Consider the following 23,186-nt stretch of genomic DNA (forward strand, 5'->3'; position numbering starts at 1 on the left):
ACCACAAGAGCCGCCTGGGTCCTGTGGGTCCCCGAGAAGCAGCCCCTCCCCGAGCAAGGCTTCAAGGCCACAAACTTCCACCACAGGAAGGCCGGCTCTGCCAGGTCTGGCACTCCCCCACCCTGGAAGTGTCCCTGGGACAAGGTCCCACAGCTAGGGGATGGGGACAGGGGCTGCAGGGCCCCCAGCTGAGTGAGGAAGACACACAGGCCAGGCTGGGGGCTACCCTTTACATCCGGGGTGGGGAGGACAGCTAGGCCACTGGAGAGAATCCACACGTCACAGGAGCATGAGGGTACTCCTGCCTGTTCCGGAGGGCGGGGGGGGGGGCTTCCAAGGAGTTGGGTGGGAGGAGAGGCTGGCCATGCCCACCTCAGACCCAGAGGGGTGGGGCTGGGGAGGGGCCAGGAGACAGCGCAGGAGGGCGTGGGAGTGAGTCCCCATGGGCCATGAGGGTGGCCCTGGGTCAGAGGACGCCTGAGCTCAAGGCCCAGCAGCCTTGCCGACAAGGTCTGAGGCATCCCACACCCAGGGCAAGAGGGGTGTGCTCCCCAGGGGTTTCAGGGCAGATGACCTGCTGGACACAGGGGTGCTGGGCAGGGGACAGAGAGACGCCCTGGAAGTCCCAGGGACAAGGGTGCACTGCTAGAACCACATCACTGGGGGACCAAGCGGTGTGGCAGAGCCACAGGCAGTCACTCAGAGGGACTCTTGTGCTCAGGACCACGTGGCCAGAGGGGACACCTGTGGAGCAGACCCCCCAAATCAGCTCCTCCTGGTGGACCCCTGGCTCTGAGTTGGGGCCACCTGCTGGCGCCTCCCACCCCTGCGGCCTTGCTGCCCCCTGTCCCCCAGCAGCCACCTGGCATCCCCGGCCCAGGGCAGAACCAAGGCTGTGCTGTCCAGGCCCGCGAGTGCCCCAGGCCCACAGTCTCCCTACACAGCTCCTTGCAGGGACCCGGCAGGGACCCTCACTGCTGGCCGGGCTCACGCGGCTTACTTATGACGTCAGTGCCCACGACGGCCAGAGGCGGCAGATTAGGGGAGCAGAAGGCGGCGAACCTGCGCGTGTCCACTTTGGTCACCCGGGTGCCCCGAAACAGCTGATTCTGGAAGAACAGGCAGACCTGCAGGAGGGAGGGACGGCGGCCGTGAGACCAACCTGAATGCCCCTCCCTGGTGACAATCTGTCCTACGGAAAGTTCCACACACATAATGTAAGTACAGTAACCTGGAGGGAGACGCACCACATACTAACAGCGACGTCTCTGGGGAGTGAAATGTGGGTGACTCCTACTTTCTCTGTTTTCCAAATATTTTCTATGATTGTGCATTTCACTTGAAAGATGAAGGATGGATCTTTAAAACCCTACCCAACCCCTCACCTGCGTGTCCCACCTGAGGGCCTGGGGAACACACAGGCACCCACCTTTGGACCCTGGACCCACGCAGCCGAGCCCCCACCCACCACGCCGGGGAGGAGGGTGATACCTCAGGGATCACGTACTGGCCGGCCATGAGCAGGGCCCCCAGCAGGTTCTCGCGACCGTCATTCCACAGGGCGTGGATGGGAACCTAGGGAGAGGCCGCGCAGAATGGCTGAGGTCGAGCCCAGGAGCTTCCAGTGGGGGTCTGTGATAAAGAAGGGCCAGGGCAGGCTGGGACTGGTGGGAGAGGGGGTCTGCAGGGACGGGCACTGGGGCAGCTGCTCTTGCTGACGATACCAGCCTGCTCCCCCTGCAGGCCCCAGAGCCCACTGCTGGTGGCCAGCGGTCAGCCAGTCCCCACCCTGGGAGGAACGCACGACGGGCCTCCCGCCCGGGGACCATCCCACTGCCCAGCCTAGCTCCCTGGCCCCAAGGGCACATCGGCCTCACTCCCTCACTGCCCAAGTCAAATCATGGGCCAGGCAGAGGGTGGCCAAGGGGCGGCAGGGGAGTGGGCTGCAATGGAAAGAAAGCTCACATGGGGTGCCCGAGCCTCGGTCACAGACCTGCTCCTGTGTCTACCAGGACTCCAGGGGTGATGCTAACTAGTGGCCAGCCCCACTCCCCTGGCCAGGAGGCTGAAGAGGGGCTGGGCTACTGTGGACGTGCCTCCATAGGACACAGGAGGGGATGGCTGGGCACTGTCAGGGGGGAGAAACTGACCAGGACCTCCAGAGGGACAGAGCCTGGGCCTGGGGGCCACGGGCCTGGGACCCCGCCGAACTCTGATCCTCCTGAGGTGTGTGGCCGTGGGTGAGCAGCCCTGGGCCCCTGAGCCTCAGTTTCCCCTTGGGTATAACAGGAAGGATGCTTCATAAGGGCCAACGGGCTGCAACACCCATGTGATCCTTTCTGGGCTGCAGGGCCCGTAAACCTACCCTGCATCCCCCCAGGAGACTTGGGTCTGGGAAGAGCCAGGGTGAGCCTGGGCCCATCCCTCTCATGTGAGCTTCGAGGGGGAGGTGTGCAGCAGCTAAGGGGCATGTGCGGTGACGCCCTGAGCTTCCCCGAGTGGGCTGACACACTGTGACACCCGCTGGGGAACCAGGGACACAGAGTAGGGCAGGCAGCTGGGTCAGCACCTGGCAGGCCTGGCGAGAGGACTTCCCAGGACCCTTTCAAAGGGACACAGTTCTGGCTACCCATGAGAAGGCCTCAGCCTCCGCCCCTGGGAAAGGACCCTAAGAGATTCGTGCAGGGCTGGCCCCTATGGCCACTGACCCTGCAATGCCACCACAGGCAATGGGGACCCCATCAGCTTCTGCTGCAGGTGCTGATGGGGATCCAGACTTCCCCTGCCGCCTCCCCACAAATCCAGCAGTTTTCTAGAACATTCCACCAGCTTTGGCTTTGGGGATTGTGCTGGGTCCAGGTGAGAGAGGAGGGGGTGGCATGTGCCCGAGGATGGCATCAGCACCGCAGTGGGGAGAATGGCGAGAGGGACAAAGGCAGGGCAGCTCGACAAGGCCGACCGCAGGGTGTGGGCCCTTCCCCCCAGGATGGCAGGGCTGGCACTGGGCAGGGCCCAGGGTGCTGACCAGCACTGGTCAGATGGCACAGGCAGCGGAGGACCCGCTGTGGGACCTGCAGGACTGAACAAGAAGCCGGGGTTCCAGCTGGCTCCCCAGCAGAGCTGACTGGCCCTGTGGCCTCAGGAAGGCCAGCCTGGGATGTTACCTGAGCACCAGTAAGGATGACAGTTTTCTGCAGGTTTTCCAGCACAAAGGAGAGCACGGAGGCGGCAAAGGCCATGGTGTCGGTTCCATGGATGACCACGAAGCCGTGGTACTGCTCGTAGTGCCTCTGTGGGGAGGGGGCACGCTCAGCAGGCTGGCCCCTTGCCACTGCTGGCCCCTCCTGGAAACAGGCACCTGGTCCCCTCCACCAGCAGGAAGGGGCACCAGACGCAGCAGGAGGGACGGGGTACGGTGGCAGTGGGACCCTGGCCACTGAGGGCCCTCTCTGGAAACCAGCCGCTGCCTGGAGTCCCAGCCCCAGGCTCTCCCCACCCCACGATGGCCTCCTTCCCTGACCCCCCCCCCCCAATACCCCTCAGTACATGAGAAGACATGGGTCTGAGGACAGGCAGGGCCCCCTCCAGACTTCTGGGTAGTATCTCCCCCAGGCAAGGCCCAGTCAGGGTTCTCGAGAACACTGGTCACTGGGGGACCAGCCAGAACTCAGTTCAGTGCTCCAGAGAGTCCCTTGCTGAGTGGCCACTGCCCCCAGAGCTGCAGGAGCCAAGGGCTGAGTGAGTCACCAGCCTTGAGGTCCAGTAGGAGGGCTGGGCGTGGACCCAGCAAGGGCAGGGGGCAAAGCGGGAGCTAGGAGCTGGCAGGTGACCTGGGAGGCTGCCTGGAACTGGACCCAACAGGCAGGCAGCAGGCAGACGGGCGAACTGGGGAAGGATCCTTCCAGGAGTTAGGGTGGCTAGGCAGGGATGTCCTCCAGCCACCACCTTCCGTGGGGCAGCCAAGACTGGGCCCCAGAGTGGTTGTGAGGGGCACAGTTATGGGAGCCAAGGGGTCTATGCCCTCCTGAGGGTGCCATCCTGAGGGAACCATTCCTGGTGGCCCATTGAAAGACCAAGCCAAGCTGGCCTGAAACTGCAGAGCTGAGCCATGGGGTGGGCTGGGGCGCCCTCTGCTGGCCACATGGGGCATGGCCACAGTTAGGGCCACCGGGCTCCCAAGGCCCTCTCTGCACAGCGGGAACTGCAGACACCAGGGAGACTGCCCCAGACATGCCCACTGGCAGCTAGTGGCCCCACTTAGGAACATGAGGGCCAGCCCCGGGTCACACTGTCCCAGATGCTCACAGTGAGAGGAGACGAGGGCCAGGAAGCTGTTCTCCCCCAGGAGACAAGCATGTGGCTGGGACCCATCCCTCAGGCTGCCAGGGCCCCCAACCCGGGAGCCAGAATCACGCAGGGTCAGGGGCTGGCGACAGTGGGGTGGGGAGAACAGAGGGGAAAGCTGGCGAAGGGCACTCTGGCCGTGCAGGTAAGGCGTGCATACTTGATGCTATAAGCCACGACACCCCCTCGCAGCGTTCTGCACCCTTTCAATGGGTCCTAATTCCACTAAGACCTCAGCCCCAGGTTGTGGGGTGGACAGAAGGGAACGAGCCAGGTGTGGAGCTTGTCAGTCTTCGGGGAACTATCACACATCCCGGCCTAGGATACCAACTAGGATGAACGAATTGTACGCATAAACCAGGATGGATGTCTGGGCTATTTCCTCACCCAGGAAAGGAGGAGGCCCGCGCTGCCCACCCTCCACTCACACAGGGAAACTGCCTCAGAGGGCCCAGCACTTTCCTGAAGCTACCAGTCCGCTCAGGCCAGGCAGGCTGACCCCACCCCGGACCTCAGAGTGCTTCTGCAGTGCTGGCCCTGCCCCACCCACCTTCATAGCCCCACCCAGTACCCACAGCCCCGCCCACAACCCCAAGCCCCGCCCACAACCCCCAGCTACCTCGATGATCTGAGCAATTTGAACCCACTCGGTGATGGTCATGTCACTGGAGTCGAAGAGGGGCTGGCACTCCAGCACTGTGTAGATGACCCTCTGGCCAGGACGGGCAGGCCTGAGGGAGACAGAAGGGCAGCTCCCACTACTGTGCCCCCTCCTCCTTTGGCCTGCTCTGTTCTCTCTGCCCAGCGTGGCCCCTGCACCCGGGGCCCAGTGCCCGGGAGCCCTACACAGCCACAAGCTCTCCGCGTCCTAAGTACAGGGCCTGGCTTCCCTCCCACAGGGAGACCCCAGGAACAGGGACCACGGTCGCAGGGAGGGACCAAGGACCTGCCAGGAAGGGCTGTTCCCCAGGGAGCAGCGTCCCCTTCCCACCTCTGGCTCTGGGAGGGAGGCTGGGCTCAGCCCTGGGAGGAGGATGGCTGGCAGCAGGGAGGCCAGTGACCAGGAGGGAGAGTCCTCGCTCAGCCTGACAGCCATGAAGGGCACTGAGCAGCCTGGGTGAGCTGACTAACAAGGGACCTTCACGCTGTGGAGAGAAGGGGCCACCTGGGGCCAGCCCCCACACCCCCAAACTGGTGGGGTCCAAGGCTCACTTGAAAGGGGGCTGTGGGTCCGTTCGAAAGCCGTGAACATACAAGAGGACATTAGTGGCGGCCCCCTGCAAAGGGCTCACCACGGAAGCCCTGGGTAGCACAGCCTGCCGCCCGCACGGAGCAGCCTGTGCCATCCAGGCTCAGGAGGGCCCTCCCCCGGGACCCCAGAGGCGCCCACACTCACGGCAGCACCAGCATGTTCTCAGGGAGGCCACAGGCCTGGGCGTGTTCCTTGTCGTGGAACATGGGCAGCGTCCTCAAGACATTGGCCAGGTCCCTCCCGGGGACGAGCACTGCAGGCAGAGACGGGGGCGTGGGGAGTTGCAGCCAGTGCCAGCTCCCCCAGCTGCTGGGCCCTGTCCCCTCGCTGGGCCATTTTCCGCCCGAGCTGGGGACAGGCTCTGGCAGGGTCCCCTTGCTCCGTCTGCAAAGCTGGCAACGGCAGGTCGCATCCTCACGCTTGAAGTCTCCCATGTAAGGAGCCCGAAGCCCACTTGCCTCACCCCTGAGGGACCCCCCACCCTCAGTCCTTCCTGAGAGTCCATCTCTCCAGGGGCTGGAGTCTCTCCCCGACAGGCTCCTTTCCCGAGGGTCAGCATCTAAGCTCAGGCCGCCACCTCTCAGCCCACAGCCCCAGGCCCTCTGCAGCCATCCCCAAATGTCCCTTCTGCCCCCAGATGCCTGCTCCTGCCTGCCCTGCAGCTCCTGGCAGGGGTCTACTTCCCACCCTGGCCCTCCACTGGGTGTATCAGTTTCCTGTGGCTGCATAACCACAAACTTAGCGAACTGAAGACTTTCTCTGACTTAGCACAATGTCCGAGGGTGAGATGCCCATGTGTCCACCTGCTAAATGCCAGGCCCCAGTGCCAACACCCCTGCCAGTCCCCTGGACAGCACAGCCCCGTTGGCTCCACGGATGTTTGTGGATGTGACGCCGGCTCCCCAACCAAAGAGGGCGACCCGAGGGTAGCACACTGAACAACTACCCCTCCCCCACCCACCCTGTCCGCACAAAGCCCCCCACTCCCCTATCCTGTTGGCTGCAGGAGTGAGCCATGAGGTTGGCTGCTTGTGGCTCTGTAAGGAAACCACACTCAAGGGGCCATCCATGTGTGAATGCCAGACCGGCCACCTCCCCAAACGCTCGAAGCATGACCAGCACACGCGTCTGCCTCCATAAATGTCTGGACTCATCGGCCCTGCTGGCTTCCAGGACCCAACTTCACACTCTGGGCATGGAGGAAGGCTCAGAGCCACCCACCCAGCCAGCCGGCACTGGTGGCTCAGTTTCCCCCATCTGCAGCAGGCCAAAAAATGGCCCCCAAAGCTGTCCACGTTCTGATCCCCAGGGCCTGTGTGACCTGAATGCAAAGGTAAATTAAGGGTATTGAGATGGGGAGATGACCCTGGATTACACAGTGGCCCTGAAAGCCATGACCAGCTCCCTTGGAATAGGGAGGCAGAGCAGGTTAGACACGCAGAGGAGGAGGACACAGAAGGGCAGCAGAGAGAGACGTGCAGATGCTGGCCTGGAAGGCTCCAGGGATGCGGCCACAAGCCAAAGGACGAGGGTCAGACTTCTCTGCCTCCAGCACAGTGACAGGAGACGTTTCTGTTGCTGTAGACCACCCTGTCTGTGGTCATTTGTTATGGCAGCACCAGGACCCTCACATGGCCACTTTCCACTCCAGCTCCCCTCCTGGTGGGGGGCCCTGGGGTGTCTGTGGAAATCTGGGAATCCAGATTTCAGTTCATGGGACAAGCTCACGACATGCATGGTCCCCTCCACCCATAGCTAGGTTATTGCTGGCCAGTGGTGGGGCAGCACTGCCAGTGTAGCAGGAAGGGGCAGAGTGGGAGGTCCCCTCATGACCAGGACCTGGTGTCCCCGCTGGGGAGTGTCTGGGCCACGCTCTCTTTCTGTCCTAATCTCTGCGCAAAATGCTGCCAGCGCACTGTCATTGGAGAACAGGAAAGCTGGCTGCCAGAGAGCGGGAACAGCTACGCAGAATTGTGGGGAGTGGGGCATCTCTGTGTTCTGGGGTCCTGCACATGTGTACGTATTAAACTGGCTTATTTCCTCTTGCTAACCTGCCTCATGTCTGTTGGACTATTAGACCAGCCAGAAGAACCTTGAGGGTACAGGACAGCTTGGTCCTACCACCGCTGGCACTGGCGCTGTGCGCAGGATAATCGCACTGGCTGGAAGCCTGCTTCCCCTCAAGGTTGCCAAACACAAGGAGGCCCTGGGGTGTCTGACACCGGCACCGGCCTAAGGTCAGGATTCTTCCAGGTCAGCACCCCGCCCCCACCCGACCTCTGTCTGCGGGATCCACTGGGAGCAAAACAGTGAGAATCTTTTTATCTCTTCTAAATTTAAATGGCAGGAGAAAATATATGTAAAACTAGTTTTGTAGGCTAGACACTCGGTTATTTCATATGAGGACTCCTGGCCTTCAAAATTCTGCTTTTCTCTATCTGACGACTTACCTCTCATCTTGTAATATGTCCTGAGTGCTTGGCTTTCGTGCCCACTGGTAATATTTTCTCTGGTATCTCCACTTGGAAGGTGCACTTAGAGGGGTGTACCTAGTGGCCAGTTGAAGAGACTGGGGCTCCCAGGGTGCCCCTGTCCGGTTGTGCCAGCTCCCAAGGGAATGTGTCATGAGGCGCCCCAGCTCATAAGGGACCTTTGTCATCTCTACCTTCGTTACCTGTTACTGCTGGCAACAAAAGTCTTTGCTTTCTTTATTTTCTTGCATCCTTGGTTAAACCATAAAAGGTTAATTGGTTTGATTCACTATAAACCCTACCACCAAGGCCTGATGATGGACCCTTTTAAGTGGAAAAACTTCTAAGTTGAAAAGAAACTTTTTCTTAGAGAGCCTTCATATTGTTATAATGGCTAGTCATTAAATTCCCTTAAGAAGACGTAGGACAGAAATTAGAACAAAAGTCAAAATCCACTCAGTCCCCTTCCTGTTCGACTTCAGATAGTGTAAAAATTAGGACATTGCACTTATGAAGAAAAATGAAAGAAAAACCATGGCAAAACCTTATGGAAAGACCGCCTAGAAGTGTTTATGTTCTAAGAGCTTGGCTTGGAAACTGTCAGGTTGGAAGCTCTGAACTATGGCGAGATAGGAACATGGGCTAACGCCTTCGGCTCGGGGACTGTAGCCTAAAGTTACAACGGCAACTGTGACGAATGTTCCAGTAGATAAAATCATTTAAAAACTGCACTTGAAAGTAAGCGTTCCCAAATCGAGCCAGCAGAACAAGACAGCTATTTTCACCTGTAGGCAGAAGATTACAGAAGATTTTGTGGATGAAAAAGGGGCCACGTACTAAACCTGATGAGCTCCGGGGAGGCCAGCCTGGCAGGCCCTACAGACTCAGAGACTGAACGTGACCACACAGGATGGTCTGAACATCAAAATTCCTAACTAAAGGTGGGTCATGGCAGGTAGTCACGTCCTAGATCTGTAGCTTCCTTGACAAAGGTCATTCTTTATCTGAAGGGAGCCTGTCAGTTGTCTTTTTGCATCTAAGATAACATACCTTTGAAGTGTCAGAGGAATCTCCTTCCCTAGACCCCTCAGGGCACAACCTCCCCCCAGAGCCCAGACCACAGACCCCCTCACTGTTATTTTGTTGTTCCCATACCATCTCCACGTGCTTAAGTGTTAATTGTTGTCTGTCCTGTACCCACCCGTGTAAAGGAGTGTGTGTCTCTCCGTTTTACTTTTTATCCAACCCCAGGGATCTCCCCGCTTTGCTTTCTCCCGGGGCCTTAACCTATCACCTATAGATTCCATGTAATCCCCCTTATGTCTCCTTCTTTGATTCTAATGTATAAAATAAGCTGCAAAACTGCCGTACTCGGGAGCATTTTCTCAATCCATTGCGATCCCATTTCCTGGCAATTGTCGTCAGTCTGGCTCAAATAAACTCATAAAATTCTCTAGAGGTTGGGGCGTTTCTTGCATCGCCATTTACTTGGTGCAGTTGGCAGGCTTCCAAAGAAGCCCCCCAGGACCCCCTGCAGACCTGGCCCCGGTGCGAGGTCCGGGGGGCCCTTGTGACGTCAGGTGAAGATGGGTGAGTTTTTCTTGGAATTCCGGGCCTCCTTGTTTTACAGTAGGAGGCCCTGACTTTATTGGAGCTGTTCTAAAGATAAAAAAATAAAATCCTCGAGGTGGCATTAAAGGTTAAGGGTTGAGATAAGCCAGGGACAGGAGGGAAAACAAATGGGTGGCTGGTTTTTAATTTGGGCTTTTCAATTGGGATTGCTGACTGCGAGTCTGAACAAAAGCTTTTGCTGGATAAATGAGTCTGAACTCATTCTGCTCTGAAGACAAGGGGCATTTACTCCCTCCACCCCGAATACTGGGTATTCTTGGGTGACTAAGAATCTCTGTGCCCACCCCTCAAGACAAGCACAGCCCCACAGGGAACCCAACACCACTGTCACTAAATTTGACTCGTCTGGGGACATGCACATAAAGGCCGGTTGGTTCCCTAGACAGCTGGAGAGAGAAACCGAGAAGTAAGGGTTGGAGCCACTTGGGAGGTGACAGCCCCTTGGAGCTCAACCCATAAGCAGCACATTCCAACCCACCACACAATATCCCTAGAAGTTGGTTCAGAATCTGCTGATCTCAAAAGGAAACTAAAATTAACACGGGAAATCATGCCTCCCAGGCCAACAAGCCCCCAACCCCCATCAATATTCCTGCAGATGTACAGTTTGCAGGGAGCCTGTACTCGCAAGTACCCGTATTTACAGGAACTGGAAGATTGAACTAGAAGTGGTATCAACAGAAGATGGGCGAAATGGAGCTCTCTTGACACCTAAACTAATTACTAGAAAAAAGGTCAGCTCTAAAATCAGACGGAACGGATGGAAGCCTCACCTCAACTGGCAAACAGAAGCCTGTGGAATGGAGCCCAGAGAGACGGTCTTCTCTCCAGGAAGTTAGGAAGAGCATTGCAGGGGCTGTCTCTGAACTAAAGATTTCCGGAGCTGCTCCAGGCCAACACCCCACTTTCCCTGTTCTCCAACCGCCCGCTGTACCCTTTACTCCATTGTCTGGACTTACTGTCCTTTCCTCCTCGCCCTTCCTCTCTCTCCCCACACCTCCTCCACCACAGCACCCTCCTGACTGAGGGGAGACTCAGAATAGAAAACCAGACCAGGACAGACTAGGAACAAAACCAAATCCTGGCAGCTCCCTGTAGAGAAAGGCCAGTCTCAGGACAAGGAGAAGCAGCCGTAATCTCTCCTTGCACTAGGACAGAATTAAGGAATCTAAGTAAAGATTTCCTGACCACCCTGGTGGGTTCACAGAGGAATTTGATTTAACAGCTAGAACATATGATCCTGGCTATCGTGACCTATTCCAGTTAACACACCTACTGGCTTCTGAGAGCAAAGCAACAGAATCACTAAGTAAGGTTTGCTGGGAACTCCTGTAGAGGAGTCTGCATTTACTGCAAAAAGTCAGGTCACCTTAAGGATTGTAGAAAACTGAAGTGGGATTTGGGGAAAGAAAAGAATCAGACGCAGCCTAGGGCTGCTCCTAGGACTATCTCCTTACCGATACTTCAGGACAAAGTGAAAGGACCTAAGAGGGAAACGACTGAGGCCCTGGTAGGGACTGGGCTTCTTTGTCTGCTCTCAGCCCTACCCACCCAACTCAGTTGCCCTCTCCCTCGGAGTAAAGCTTCTGTACAAACGGTAGGGACGGCTAATCAACCAATGTCTGTTTTAAATCAGGACCTGTTTCCTTCCAGCTAGGGGACATTACAGGCCAACATGGATTTTTACTAGTCAAATCTGCCCCAACTCATCTGATAGGGCGAGACTTTCCTGAAACCCATGACACCCACATATCCCTCTCCCAGAAGGTGAACCGTATTTAGAACGAAATGAATCAGAGACTGAACCAATTGGGAACGCAATGATTTTAAAGGACCCTCCACAAGAAGAAACTCATCTTGAGACTGAACGTTTGTTACGGGACGTTCCAATGCAGCTTTGGGCCTTTTCCAGTACAGATACTGACAAGACTAAGTCAGCCACTCCTATCAGAATAACTACTGACAATATTCCCCTCTGCCTAATAGTCACCAATATCCTTTGAGGCCTGATGCACTAGCTGGAATTAGCCCATTATACGAGATCACTTAAAAAGAGGGCTTATAATTCCATGCAGGAGCCCCTGTCATTCTCCCGTCCTCCCAGTAAGGAAACCCAGTGGGAAAGGATGGAGATTTGCACAGGATCTCAGAGCTATAGATAGCCTGTGGTTCCAAACCCACACACCCTACTATCAGCTATTCCTATGTGTACTGTCATTACTTTTCAGTGATAGATTTAGGTAGTACCTTTTTCAGCATTCCTGTTAAAAAAAAAAAAAAGACAGGAAATACCTCTTTACTTTCACCTGGAAAGATCGGAGTTTACTTGGACAGTAATGCCCTGGGGTAGACAGAGAGTCCCATCTAGTTCTCTCAGATACTGAAAGCTGATTTGAATGATGTTGAATTTCCCAGAGATTCCACTCTAATCCAATATGTGGATGATTTACCTTTGTGCTCTAGGGTATATTAGACTCCCAAGAGGACACAATTTACCCATTACAACAGCCAGCCATAAAGGGACACAGGGTCCCAAAGGACAAGCTTTGATTCTGTTTACCCCAGGGAAAATACCTTGGTCATCTAATGTCTGAAGATGGGCTACTGATTAACTTGAAAGCCTCAGAGAAATCGTACCCTTTCTTTCCTCCTCCAAAAACAAACAAACAGCTTCAAGGGTTCCTGGGTCTGACTGGATGCTGTTACAAGTGGCTTCCAAATTTTTCATTAATGAAAACATGTCTTATTAAAATCAGATCGACCTGATCCAAGTCAATGGAGCCCCAAGGGAAACAAGCTGCAGAAGCTCTAGAGGAAGTATGACCTAAAGCTCCCGCCCTGGGACACCTTAACACGTTGCGTACGGATCACGAGAATCTTCCTTTTTTCTGAGCCATACGTTAAGGATGGATAACGAGAATTCTCGTTTTTACTGTTGACTCTTTTTACTTTGCATATTTTATTGAATTATTTGTGTTTCGTTAATATCTAACGGGCAAATGTCGTTAATGAATAAAGTCTGCATCATATGTACACTTTTTAGAATTCTTTTTTTTTTCTAAAAAAATAGTGATTTTGAATCGGATACATTTTTTCACCCATGAGTCATTTCACGTGTTACATTCACAACAATGGATGTACGAATAAACAGAGTTTTCCAGAACTGTAGTGATTTGTTTATAACATTTGGAACCTGAGTATCCCTTAGGCGATTTTGAATTATGTTATTTTTGGAAAAACACCGAATTATTTTATTTAACTCTTCAGTGATACCTCATGAAATACATATTGTAACCTCGTCAATGCAAAGTTATAGGAATTTGAAAGGAATTATTTTCATATTATTGGCCATAGTTACGCAACAATGCTCCCATGCATTGCTATGCAACAATGCTACCATTCGCGTTAGAATGGATTTTTTTCAAAGCCGCATTGTTCTCCATTGCCACTGCACAAGGGAAGCTGCTTTCTGCAGTATCACACCAGGAGGGATTACTAACAACATAGGTGAGTAAATCCTAAAAAATTCCATAGAAAAATAATAAATGACATAGAAGCATTTATGCTTTAAAGAGAAGAGTGCATTTTAAAGTAGTTTCTTTTAAAAACCTGCCGGAACAGAGGGGTATGAGGGATTTAAACCCCGCCGTACGCAACATGTTAATTATAAACTTTCTTCCTTTTATACATGAAAATAAAGGAAATGCCTTAGGAGTTTTAACTCAAACACGCAGAGATGACCACAGACCTGTTACAACACAGGATGTTATAGTCAGCAGTTAGACTCACAGCCAAAGGGCCCCCTCCCTGCATGACTGCCATCTGTGCTACAGCCACATTGTGCAAACAGAAGAGATAGTTATGGGCGCTCCTGTATTTAAGTTCCTCATTCTGCTGACTCTCTACTGAACTCTCATCACACTCAACACTTCTGTCAGTCGACTGGCTTCTTATGAAGCACTTCTGCTTTCTGCGCCCGATATTACTTTAACTCGAAGTGACAGTCTTAACCCAGCAACTTTTCTACTTTCTTTGCAGGATGAAGACACCATGATTGTGTTTTGCTTACTGACCACCTTCTTGTTCCTAGGAATGTTTTACAGGAAACTCCTCAGTAATGGCTGCTGGGGCCCAGGAAGTCCACTTATGAAATTTTACTGTCCTCCTGGCCTCTGGGAATTTTCAGATGGTCATTGTAATTTATACCATTGTGTTCTTATAGCCTTGACCCCAATTAAACCTGAATGTTACGGTTCCCAATTGCACAACTAGCAGGAATCAGATTAACAACGAAAGGCACTTGAGTGCTTCCAATGGGAAGTAGATGGGCCATATTAATATAATAATAATAATCAGTAAATAGGAACCCATCTGATGGTCAGATGGTGAAAACTGAAGAGGTGTATGGTGTACCCTCAAACTATAAGTGTTATACTAGACACAAAATTCAGAAAAGTGAGACAGACGGCAAAACTTGGATCATGACAGCTTGTAGTTTAGAAATGATACAGAGTGGTGTTTTTCTTAATGAAGGCGCATAGACCTGGCTGCCTCCCATGTGCCTGCCTTGCCCTTTGGAGAAAAATTCAGCCCCGACTGCCATCCAAGGTTACAGTCTTGCCCCACCCACAATGGTCCAACGTTTAGCAAGACAAATGATGACACTAAGACTTCCTAGGGAATGAGCTTTCCTAGCTCCAGAAAACCACACCATCCAACCAATGCATCCTTCACATTGAATTATGACCCAAAGGGGGAACAGTGGATGAAAAAGGGGCCACATACTAAACCTGATGAGCTCCAGGGAGGCCAGTCTGGCAGGTCCTACAAACTCAGAGACTGAAAGTAACCACACAGGATGGTCTGAACGTCAAAATTCCTAACTAAAGGTGGGTCATGGCAGGTAGTCACGTCCTAGACCTGTAGCTTCCTTGACAAAGGTCACTCTTTACCTGAAGTGAGCCTGTCTGTTGTCTTTTTGCATCTAAGATAACAGACTTTTGAAGTGTCAGAGGAATCTCCTTCCCCAGACCCCTCAGGGCACAACCTCCCACCAGAGCCCACACCACAGACCCCTCACTGTTATTTTGTTGTTCCCATACCATCTCCACGTGCTTAAGGGTTAATTGTTGTCTGTCCTGTACCCACCCGTGTAAAGGAAGCGTGTGTCTCTCCGTTTTACTTTTTATCCAACCCCAGGGATCTCCCCGCTTTGCTTCCTCCCACCCCCTTAACCTACCACCCATGGATTCCATGTAACCCCCCTTATGTCTCCTCCTTTAATTCTAATGTATAAAATAAGCTGCAAAACTGCCTTTCTCAGGAGCATTTTCTCAATCCGTTGAGATCCCGCTTCCCAGCAATTGTTATCATTTTGGCTCAAATAAACTCATAAAATTCTCTACAAGTTGGAATGTTTCTTACGTCAACAGTTTCAAAATTTCCAAGTAGCTTCACTGAAAGACTTATTGAAAAGGGCTAATGAAGAAGTAAAAAGGTCAGAGAAAAGAGTAGGACAGACCTGACTCCTGCTGCAGCCCCTGGCCTCCCTTCATTGGAGGCACATTCTACTGTCCTCTGACTGAATGGCCTTTCCACTCTGAGGAGACTGCTGAACAGTCACCGCTAAGAAATCAACCCGCGCCACTTCCACTCTGGTCATTAACCAGAGTTTCTGTCTGTGTTTCTTCTCCCACAGACAGACCTCCTGTTAAAGGCCTGCCAGCTTCACGCACCACAGTGGGAGCCACCGCACCGCTGCTTCCTGAAATGGGCACGACATCCACTGAGCTGAACTTTTCCAAGGCTAAGACCAGTTTAATGAGATAGGGAACAATCGACCAGCCCAAAGGAAGGAAATGTGAGGGTTCAGACCACGTCACCCCAAGATGTGCCTCAGTGGTACAGGGATTGTTCCGAGCTGAAGGCAGCTTTAGCTGTGGGCTCTGGAGAAGCTTGCACCCCTCCCTTAACTACCTAGAAAAACGTGAGTTAGGGGCCTTGCCCTTAATAAGAGATCATTAGCCACATCCTGCAGTGACTCTTTGAAGCCCCCAAAACCCCTTACCTCATCCCTCACTCAGGATGTCCTAAGTACCCATGTTCCCTTTCTGTCACTGCCGCGCTTGCATGTAGGGCTCTGATTCTTTCACGTGTGCAGGGTTCCCATACATATATGGACATTAAATGGGCTTATTTTCTCATGTTAAAAACAAACAAACAAAAAACAGGAGCGATCCAAGATGGCAATGTAGATAAACACTGTGCTGGCCTCGTCCCTTGAACGCATCAAAATTACAATATAGAACAATCAACCTGGAGAGCCATCTGAAGTCCGGCTGAACAGAAGCTTTGCCATGTTGACACTGGTAGGAGGCACGGAGATGCGAAACAGGCCAGCCCCAAGCCTCCATGTGGCAGCTGAGAACCAAGAGGGATATCTCGGCCATGGAGGTCCCTCCTGGAAAAGTGAGGGACCCCAGTCCCCCACAAAGGAAAAGGAGCCCCCACAACACCTGGCTGTGAAAAACAGTGCGGATTCCAGCCATCTGGGTGGGATGGAAGCCAGCAGGAAACCCAGGCATCCTCTTAAATGGCCATGCACAGACTCAGTTGCTCACAGGCACTCACCTTAGGCTCCAGCGCAGGGACGGTGACATTGGAGACATGTGGGGGGCAGACTGAGGTGTGTGGCTTCAGGCAAGAGTTGGGGGACAGTCACCATTTCCCTGAGAAGAAATCCTCCTCCTGGGCAGCCGGCAGGCGGGCGCCATCTTTCCTGTGTTGAGCCCGCCCCCTACACTTCCGGCCAAATCTGAATCTGATTGGCCTGTTAAGCTTCAAAGTTCTGCTCTGCTGACTCACTGGGACCCCGCCCCACCCAACTGCCCCAACACCAGAGGCACTTTCTCCAAGAACAACCAGCCCCATTCTCATCACACTCTTTCTGGAAAACTATCAGAGGCCATGGGCCCCAGATGGGCAGTGACTGGCCTTGGTGAGCTCTGAGGCTTTTGCTGAGTCGCTCCAGGCTCAGCACTGGGACCAAACCAGAGTCTACATTAACCTGGTGACCTGGTGACTCTTCTCACTCTAGTGACTCCCTGAGACCCTGCCTCACCCAACTTGTATACTGCACGAGGCTTTATCAGGGGCTGAACCTTAAGGGAGCCTGCAGGTGGCAGCAGGCCTCAGGGTGTCCTGGCTTTTTGCAGAGCCACCCCAGGCCCGGTACTGGTGACAGCCATTCTCAGTTAGCAGTGTGGCCTCTCCCATGTGCCTCCAGGGTTAGCACAGGTAGCAAACAAACTCAGATCACTTTGTAGCTCCTACCAGGTAGCCCCCGGCTGGTCACAGGCAGTGGCTGACCTGGGCCCCTCCCAAGAAGCCCCAGAACCAACATACTTGGAGGCTGGCTTCAGACCATAGCAGAGCACGGCCCATTTAGCCCCACAAGTGGCACACCCAAAGGGAGGTCTAACAGGCCCCAGAGCCCCCAGGGTGAATCCCACTCAGTGGGGTAAACCCCCCGCACAGCAGCCTGTGAGCTACAGACACAGCCAAACCCCACAGCCAATCAGCCTAAGGGTCAATCCCATCCACTGATATGCCAATAGCAATCAAGGCTCAACTATAACAGGAGGGCACACACAATCCACACAAGGGACACTCCAGAAGCGCCCAGAACAGGTGACCAGGGAGACTATACCAGGGCCCCACAGGACACCTACTACATAAGGTCACCTGGCCAAGAGTGGGAGACACAGCAAATCTACCTAATACATAGAAACAAACACAGGGAGGCAGCCAAAATGAGGAAACAAAGAAATATGTCCCAAATGAAAGAACAGGAGAAAATTTCAGAAAAAAGACTAAATGAAATGGAGGCAAGCAAACTACCAGACACAGAGTTTAAAACAATGGTTATAAGGATGCTCAAGGAACTTAGTGAGAACTTCAGCAGAGAGATAGCCAGCATAAAAAGAGGTATAGAAAGCATAAGAAAGAACCAGACAGAAGCGAAGAATACAGTAACTGGAATGAAGAATACACTAGAAGGAATCACCAGCCGACTAGATGAACCAGAGGATCGAATCAGCAATTTGCAAGACAAGGCTAAACACCCAATCAGAACAGCAAAAAGAAAAAAGAATAAAGAAAAATGAGGAAGTTCAAGAGACCTCTGGGGCAACATCAAACATGACAACATTCGCATCATAGGGGGACCAGAAGGAGAAGAGAGAAAGCAAAGGACTGATTTCTCAACGGAGACTTTGCAGGCCAGAAGGGACTGGCACAAAATACTCAACATGATGAAAAGCAAGGACCTACAACCAAGATTACTCGGCCCAGCAAGGCTGTCATTTAGAATCGAAGGACAGATAAAGAGCTTCCCAGACAAAAAATACCAAACCAGTATTACAAGGAATGTTAGAGGAACTTTTTTAAGATGAAAAAAAAAAATCTAAATTATGAATAATAAAATGGCAATAACTACATACCTATCAACAATTGCTTTTAGTGTAAGTGGACAAAATGCTCCACTCAAAAGATACAGGGTGGGTGAATGGATAAGAAAACAAACCCCTTACATCTGCTGCCTACGAGAGACACACTTCAGATTGAAAGACTCATACAGACTGAAAGTAAAGGGAAACATATTCCACGAAAATAGAAACGAAAAGAAGGAAAAAAGGTGTGGTAGCAAGACTTAGACCACACAAAATACACTTTAAAACAAATTCTATAATAAGAGACAAAGAAGGACCTAGTAATCCCACTTCTGGGTATTTGTCTAAAGAAACCCAAAACATTAATTCAAGGGGATGTATGCCTCCATATGTTCATTACAGCACTGTTTATAATGGCCAAGATGTGGAGGCAGCCTGGTGTCCGTCCATGGAAGAACGGATAACGTGGAGGTGGGACATATACAATGGGCTATTGCTCGGCCAGGGAAGGGACTGGGTTCTTGCCATCAGTGGCAGCATGGATGGACCTGGAGGGTATTGTGCTGAGTGGAGTATGTCAGACAGAGAAAGATGATGCAATGAGATTTCACTTATATGTGGAATCTAAAGAACAAAATAAACAGACAAATAAAACAGAAACAAACTCATAGATACAGAGAACATTTTGATGGTTGTCAGATGAGAAGGAGGTTGAGAGGGTGGGTGAAAAAGATGAAGGGATTAAGAAATACAACTTGGTAGTTACAAAATAGTCACGGGGATGTTAAGTACAGCATAGGGAATATAGTCAATAATATGGTAATAACTATGTGTGGTGCCAGGTGGGTACTAGATTAGTCAGGGGGGGTCACTTCTTAAATTATATAAATGTCTAACCACTAAAAAAACCACAAAACAATATTTTTCTGGGTTTTGTGATAGTCTTGGCTTTACGTGACTTCCTTCATCATTCTACATAAATACCCACTTTCAAACCTAACTGATTTTGTAAATTGGATGATTTTCCTTACCCAGGGCTGCCAAGGCTTCAGGCCCTACAAAACCAGGGCCTGCCCTTCCGCACAGGCAGGGAGCCGGGTTTGCTGGCAGCCGGATGCTTCTGGGCTCCAATACCTTCCTCTGTAAGGGATGGTTCACTGCTAGGACAGCAGCCCCCTCACCCCCAAAACTCAGGCCATAAAAATGTAAAGTTGTGAGCACATGGAACCATACTGAGGAAGAAGTCCAGGCTGGGGGCACAGATGCCATATTGCTGTGACCGAGAAGCCATGGACGTCACCCAGACCAACAAGCCTTGGCTTCCAGGACCACATAAGCCCCCCCCCCCACCAGCCGTTGGGCACCTTTGGCTGCCTGGCCCCAAAGCTCTGCTCACTGAGCTGTGCCTGCAAGGAGCTGGGCTCACGGGGGCCACTCGGCAGGTGGGGACCAAGGCAGGTAGGGCTGCAGTTTGGCGCCCAGGCCTCTGAGTTCCTCAGCCTCTGGTACTGCCCAGCTTGCGGCAGGGGTTATTGGCTGTTTCTGGATTCATGATGTCCCTTGACCTGTGACACCTTCAATGAACTCAGGGAAGGGGTGGGCCAAGGGGTGTCCCTAGCTGTCACCATCTCTGCCCTCCCCTCGCTGTCCTGACCTTTGTTTGGCAGGACTTGGATGTACAGCCGTGTGCCCTGCAGGCCACTGTTTACCAGCAGGCGCAGAAATGCTCTCAATAGCGACAATCCAAACAGCTTTGCTGTGGCAGCGCCCACTTTCCTCACCACCCCCTCGCTCACCAGCGGTCGGAGCCGCGTCAGCAGTGCCAGGCCCGTTAATCATTGACACTGACACCGTCCCAATGAGGACTCCAGGACAGGCAGGGCCTGGAGGCCCGAGGCCATGATGCCTCACTGGGCTGGCGGGGGGCAGGGGCTCCCTGAGGCCCCCAGGCCTGGCTCCTGAGTCTGTCCCCATTGTGCTCCTTCCCTGGCCTGGATGTCGCTCCCATCCCTGGACACAAGGGTCAGTACAACCTGTGTGTCCCTGAAGACTGAGCGCCTGACGGCCCTTCCTGGTGTCCCTCGGGGTCAGGGGTCACACAGCCCTGGTATCCCAGTTCCCCAGCTGCTCCTCCTCTCAGGGGGACAGCAGGGCCCATCTCAGGTCTGGTCCCCTGAGGATTAACCCCTGGGCTCCCGAGAGCCTTCCAGAAATGGGGAAGGCTCTGACAGTGGCATCAGATTACAGAAAGCCTGGTGCCCAGCGGCTGGTTCCTTCTAGAGGGAGCCGGGAGACACGGCGTGCTCCCAGTGGATAAGGAGGCCCCTGTCCTGGAATGGAAGCATCTTCTCTGAGAAAGCAGGGCTCAGAAAACTGGCATCCCATCCAGCTGGCATAGGCTGGCTGCTCTGAGCTTGAGGGCCGGGCCCCCGGCCTCCCCCAGCTAACACTGGCTTCAGGGTGGGCACCTACTGATCTCATCTACACGGGGCCTAAAGACCCCAGTGCCCAGAGCAGGCTCCGAGGGATCTGGAAGGCTCTTCCTTGCCTGCACATTGACCCCAACAGCCCTGCTTTCTCACACCAAGTTTCACCTTCCAGACGTGTGACCTTTGCTGCTTCTTTGGGAAATGCAGTGTATGTGAGAGTGAGCCAGGGCAGGGCATGACGCCATGCATGTGGGATCAGGGCCACAGTCCACCCTGTCCCAGCCTCCCAGACCCTCAGGAACTATGTGTTGAGCTCAGTGGAATTACAGTTGGATATGTGCCAAGCCTAGGGGGGGCAGTGTCAGGGTGGGCAGGATCCCAGACAGAGTGTCCGGGCCAGCCCACTGCCCTGGCCCTGCCTGTAGGCTCTCCCCCCATGTCAGCCCTCGCTGACACAGGTGCTGGTACTAGCCCTGTCAGGTGCCCACAGCTGTGTATCCCCTCAGCAGATGGCCTCTGTGACCGGCTCCTTAATTGTGTGCCACTGTTGGGTAAATGTCAGCCCTGCTCTGGCTGAGGGACCCAGCATTCACCAACACGCAAACTGTCCAGGTTGGAGGGGAGGAGGGCACAGCAGCAGACAGGCCCCAGCAACCCCCAGAAAGCAATTGGCGGGGTGTGGACAACCCAGTAGCCAGTGCCTGACCCCCTCCAGAAAAGGGCTCTGCGCGGGTCTGACTCCTGGAGCCCAGCATGAAATGAGCCTCAAGAATGTTGAGGCACTGACCACTGGGTTGTAACGGATAGAGTAACAGGGACCCAGGACCAAGAAGCAGCTGTGGGGTGGGGGTCGTTTGAGTAGCTGGTTCAGTGGAAAGGGTGGCCAGGAGAGGTTGGGAAGGAGGGAGGGAGGGATGGGAAGTGGCTGACAAGGGCAAAGAAGAGTATTCTCTGTGAGATGGGGGTGTTCGGGTGGGGGGGACAGGGGACAGAATTGGTTCTGAGGGAGGGAGAGGCCCCTGGAAGGGGAGCTGGGAGAGGGTCCGAGTGGGAGTACACAGAGGGCCAGGTGTCAGGGCTGTCCCAGGTGTGACAGGCGCCTGGGACAGCAGGGAGGGGCAGCTGGCTGTGGAGAAAGAAGGCGGAGAGGGACCAGTGCCCAGGGGAAATGGACTCCTTAGGGACAGTTAATTTGTGGACACAAGAGAGGCAAGGGGGTTCAGAATGAGGCCTGGGAGGGGGCACCCCGCCAATGACAAAACCAAGGACTTCCTGGGCACTCTGTGCAGCTGCCCCCCTCCGCCCCCCTCTATGGCTCCCCAGGACCCCAAACTGGGTGCCTCCCTGCCGGTCTCAGCCATGCAGGTGGCACCCCTGCCCAGGTGGCCTGCAGAGCTGGGTGCCCTGGCCCCGACCCTCACCCCCACGTGGAGCAGTCACCCCTGCAATGGCCAATCAGGCCAATACCACAGAGAAAGAAAAACCAAAATGCCACAACTCCCCAAAGCCACATCCTGCGTGTGAGCATGTCCCCAAAGGTGTCAGATCCCTATTGTGGGGCCAGGGACCCAGGACACTTAGAACAAATGTGTGTGGAGCCCCAGGACAGACGCCCGCCCGGTGGTCCTAGTGAGGGGGCTCGCAGCCCCTAAACACCTGCCCACCGCCTTGTTTGGCCAGGGAAGAGGGCAGACATGCTCGGGGAGGCCTCGCCACCCCACACCCCCGGTTCCAGGTGCTGGCCCTGACAGCTGCCAGCCACACACAGCCTGGGCGCGCTGACCGCTGACCGCACCACCGAGGTCCAGTCCCATCCTCCTCTCTTCTGTCCAGGAGCAGGCACGTCGGGGGCCAGGACTCGGTGTGTGGGGCCTGTGTGGGGCCGATGGCCTCTGGAATGCGGGACAGCACCCAGACGACCCCATCCCACCCCAACCCCCGAGGCTGCCCCCTCTGGGGCCGTCGCTGACTCACCGCCGCGCTCACTCCGCATGCCGATGGTGCCGCCGGTGTAGATGGCCAGGAGCCGCCGCTCCGGCTCTGCCGCGCGTGCCATGCCGGGCCAGGGGACAGAGGGGACCGAGGGGACCGAGGGGACCGAGGGACCAGAGAGGATGGGGGGGCACTGTAAGGAGCTGGGATACCAGGAGTGACCACGGAAGACTGCGGGGCACTCCAGGGGACCTCGGGGGAGTTGTGAGGAGCTAGGGGACGAGGGACTGAGGAAAAGCGGCAGCGAGCGCCAGGGCAGCCCGGGCGGGGCCTGGAGGGGAGGGGCGGGGTCTGCTGGGGTGGGGCTCTGCCCGGCTGAGGGCAGTGCTTGCGGGGCACGCGTGCTGCGGGGGAAGGTGGCGAGGCCGGCAGAGATCCGGCCTGTCCGAGGGTTGGGACCTGCGGGGCTGCGGAGGCACCTGCCCTGGGGCGGGGGAAATACTCTCCCGGGGAGCGGGGAGCGGGGCCTGTCGGGGCCAGGGGCGGGGCGGGACCGAAGCCTCCCAGGATCCTATTTCAGACTTTGGCAGTGGCCTTGGGTATTTAGGTATCTGTGACAAGGGTGCAAAGCCACGTGCCTCACAGACGGTGGTGCCAGAAAACCCCCACGCGGAGT

General features: G+C 54.4%; 1 protein-coding gene across 4 annotated transcripts in view; it reads right to left on the bottom strand.

Annotated features, from left to right (window-relative positions):
- ASPG (asparaginase) overlaps window positions 1-22,933 on the bottom strand; it is a 36,151-nt gene extending 13,218 nt beyond the window's left edge. The window contains exons 1-6 of one of the 4 annotated variants that reach the window (XR_012494489.1): window positions 22,553-22,933; window positions 5,741-5,849; window positions 4,964-5,075; window positions 3,165-3,290; window positions 1,492-1,575; window positions 1,001-1,127 (exon numbers count right to left, since the gene is read on the bottom strand). Coding sequence is in view for 3 of the 4 variants with exons in the window: in XM_074326811.1 (XP_074182912.1) it covers window positions 1,001-1,127; window positions 1,492-1,575; window positions 3,165-3,290; window positions 4,964-5,075; window positions 5,741-5,849; window positions 22,553-22,634 (640 nt within the window). In the remaining variant the exon portion in view is untranslated. The other 3 variants (XM_074326811.1, XM_074326810.1, XM_074326812.1) reach the window with 3 other exon arrangements.
- Window positions 22,934-23,186: the final 253 nt, after the last annotated feature.

Source organism: Rhinolophus sinicus, linkage group LG03 (genome assembly GCF_036562045.2).
Source record: "Rhinolophus sinicus isolate RSC01 linkage group LG03, ASM3656204v1, whole genome shotgun sequence".
Taxonomy (NCBI): domain Eukaryota; kingdom Metazoa; phylum Chordata; class Mammalia; order Chiroptera; family Rhinolophidae; genus Rhinolophus; species Rhinolophus sinicus.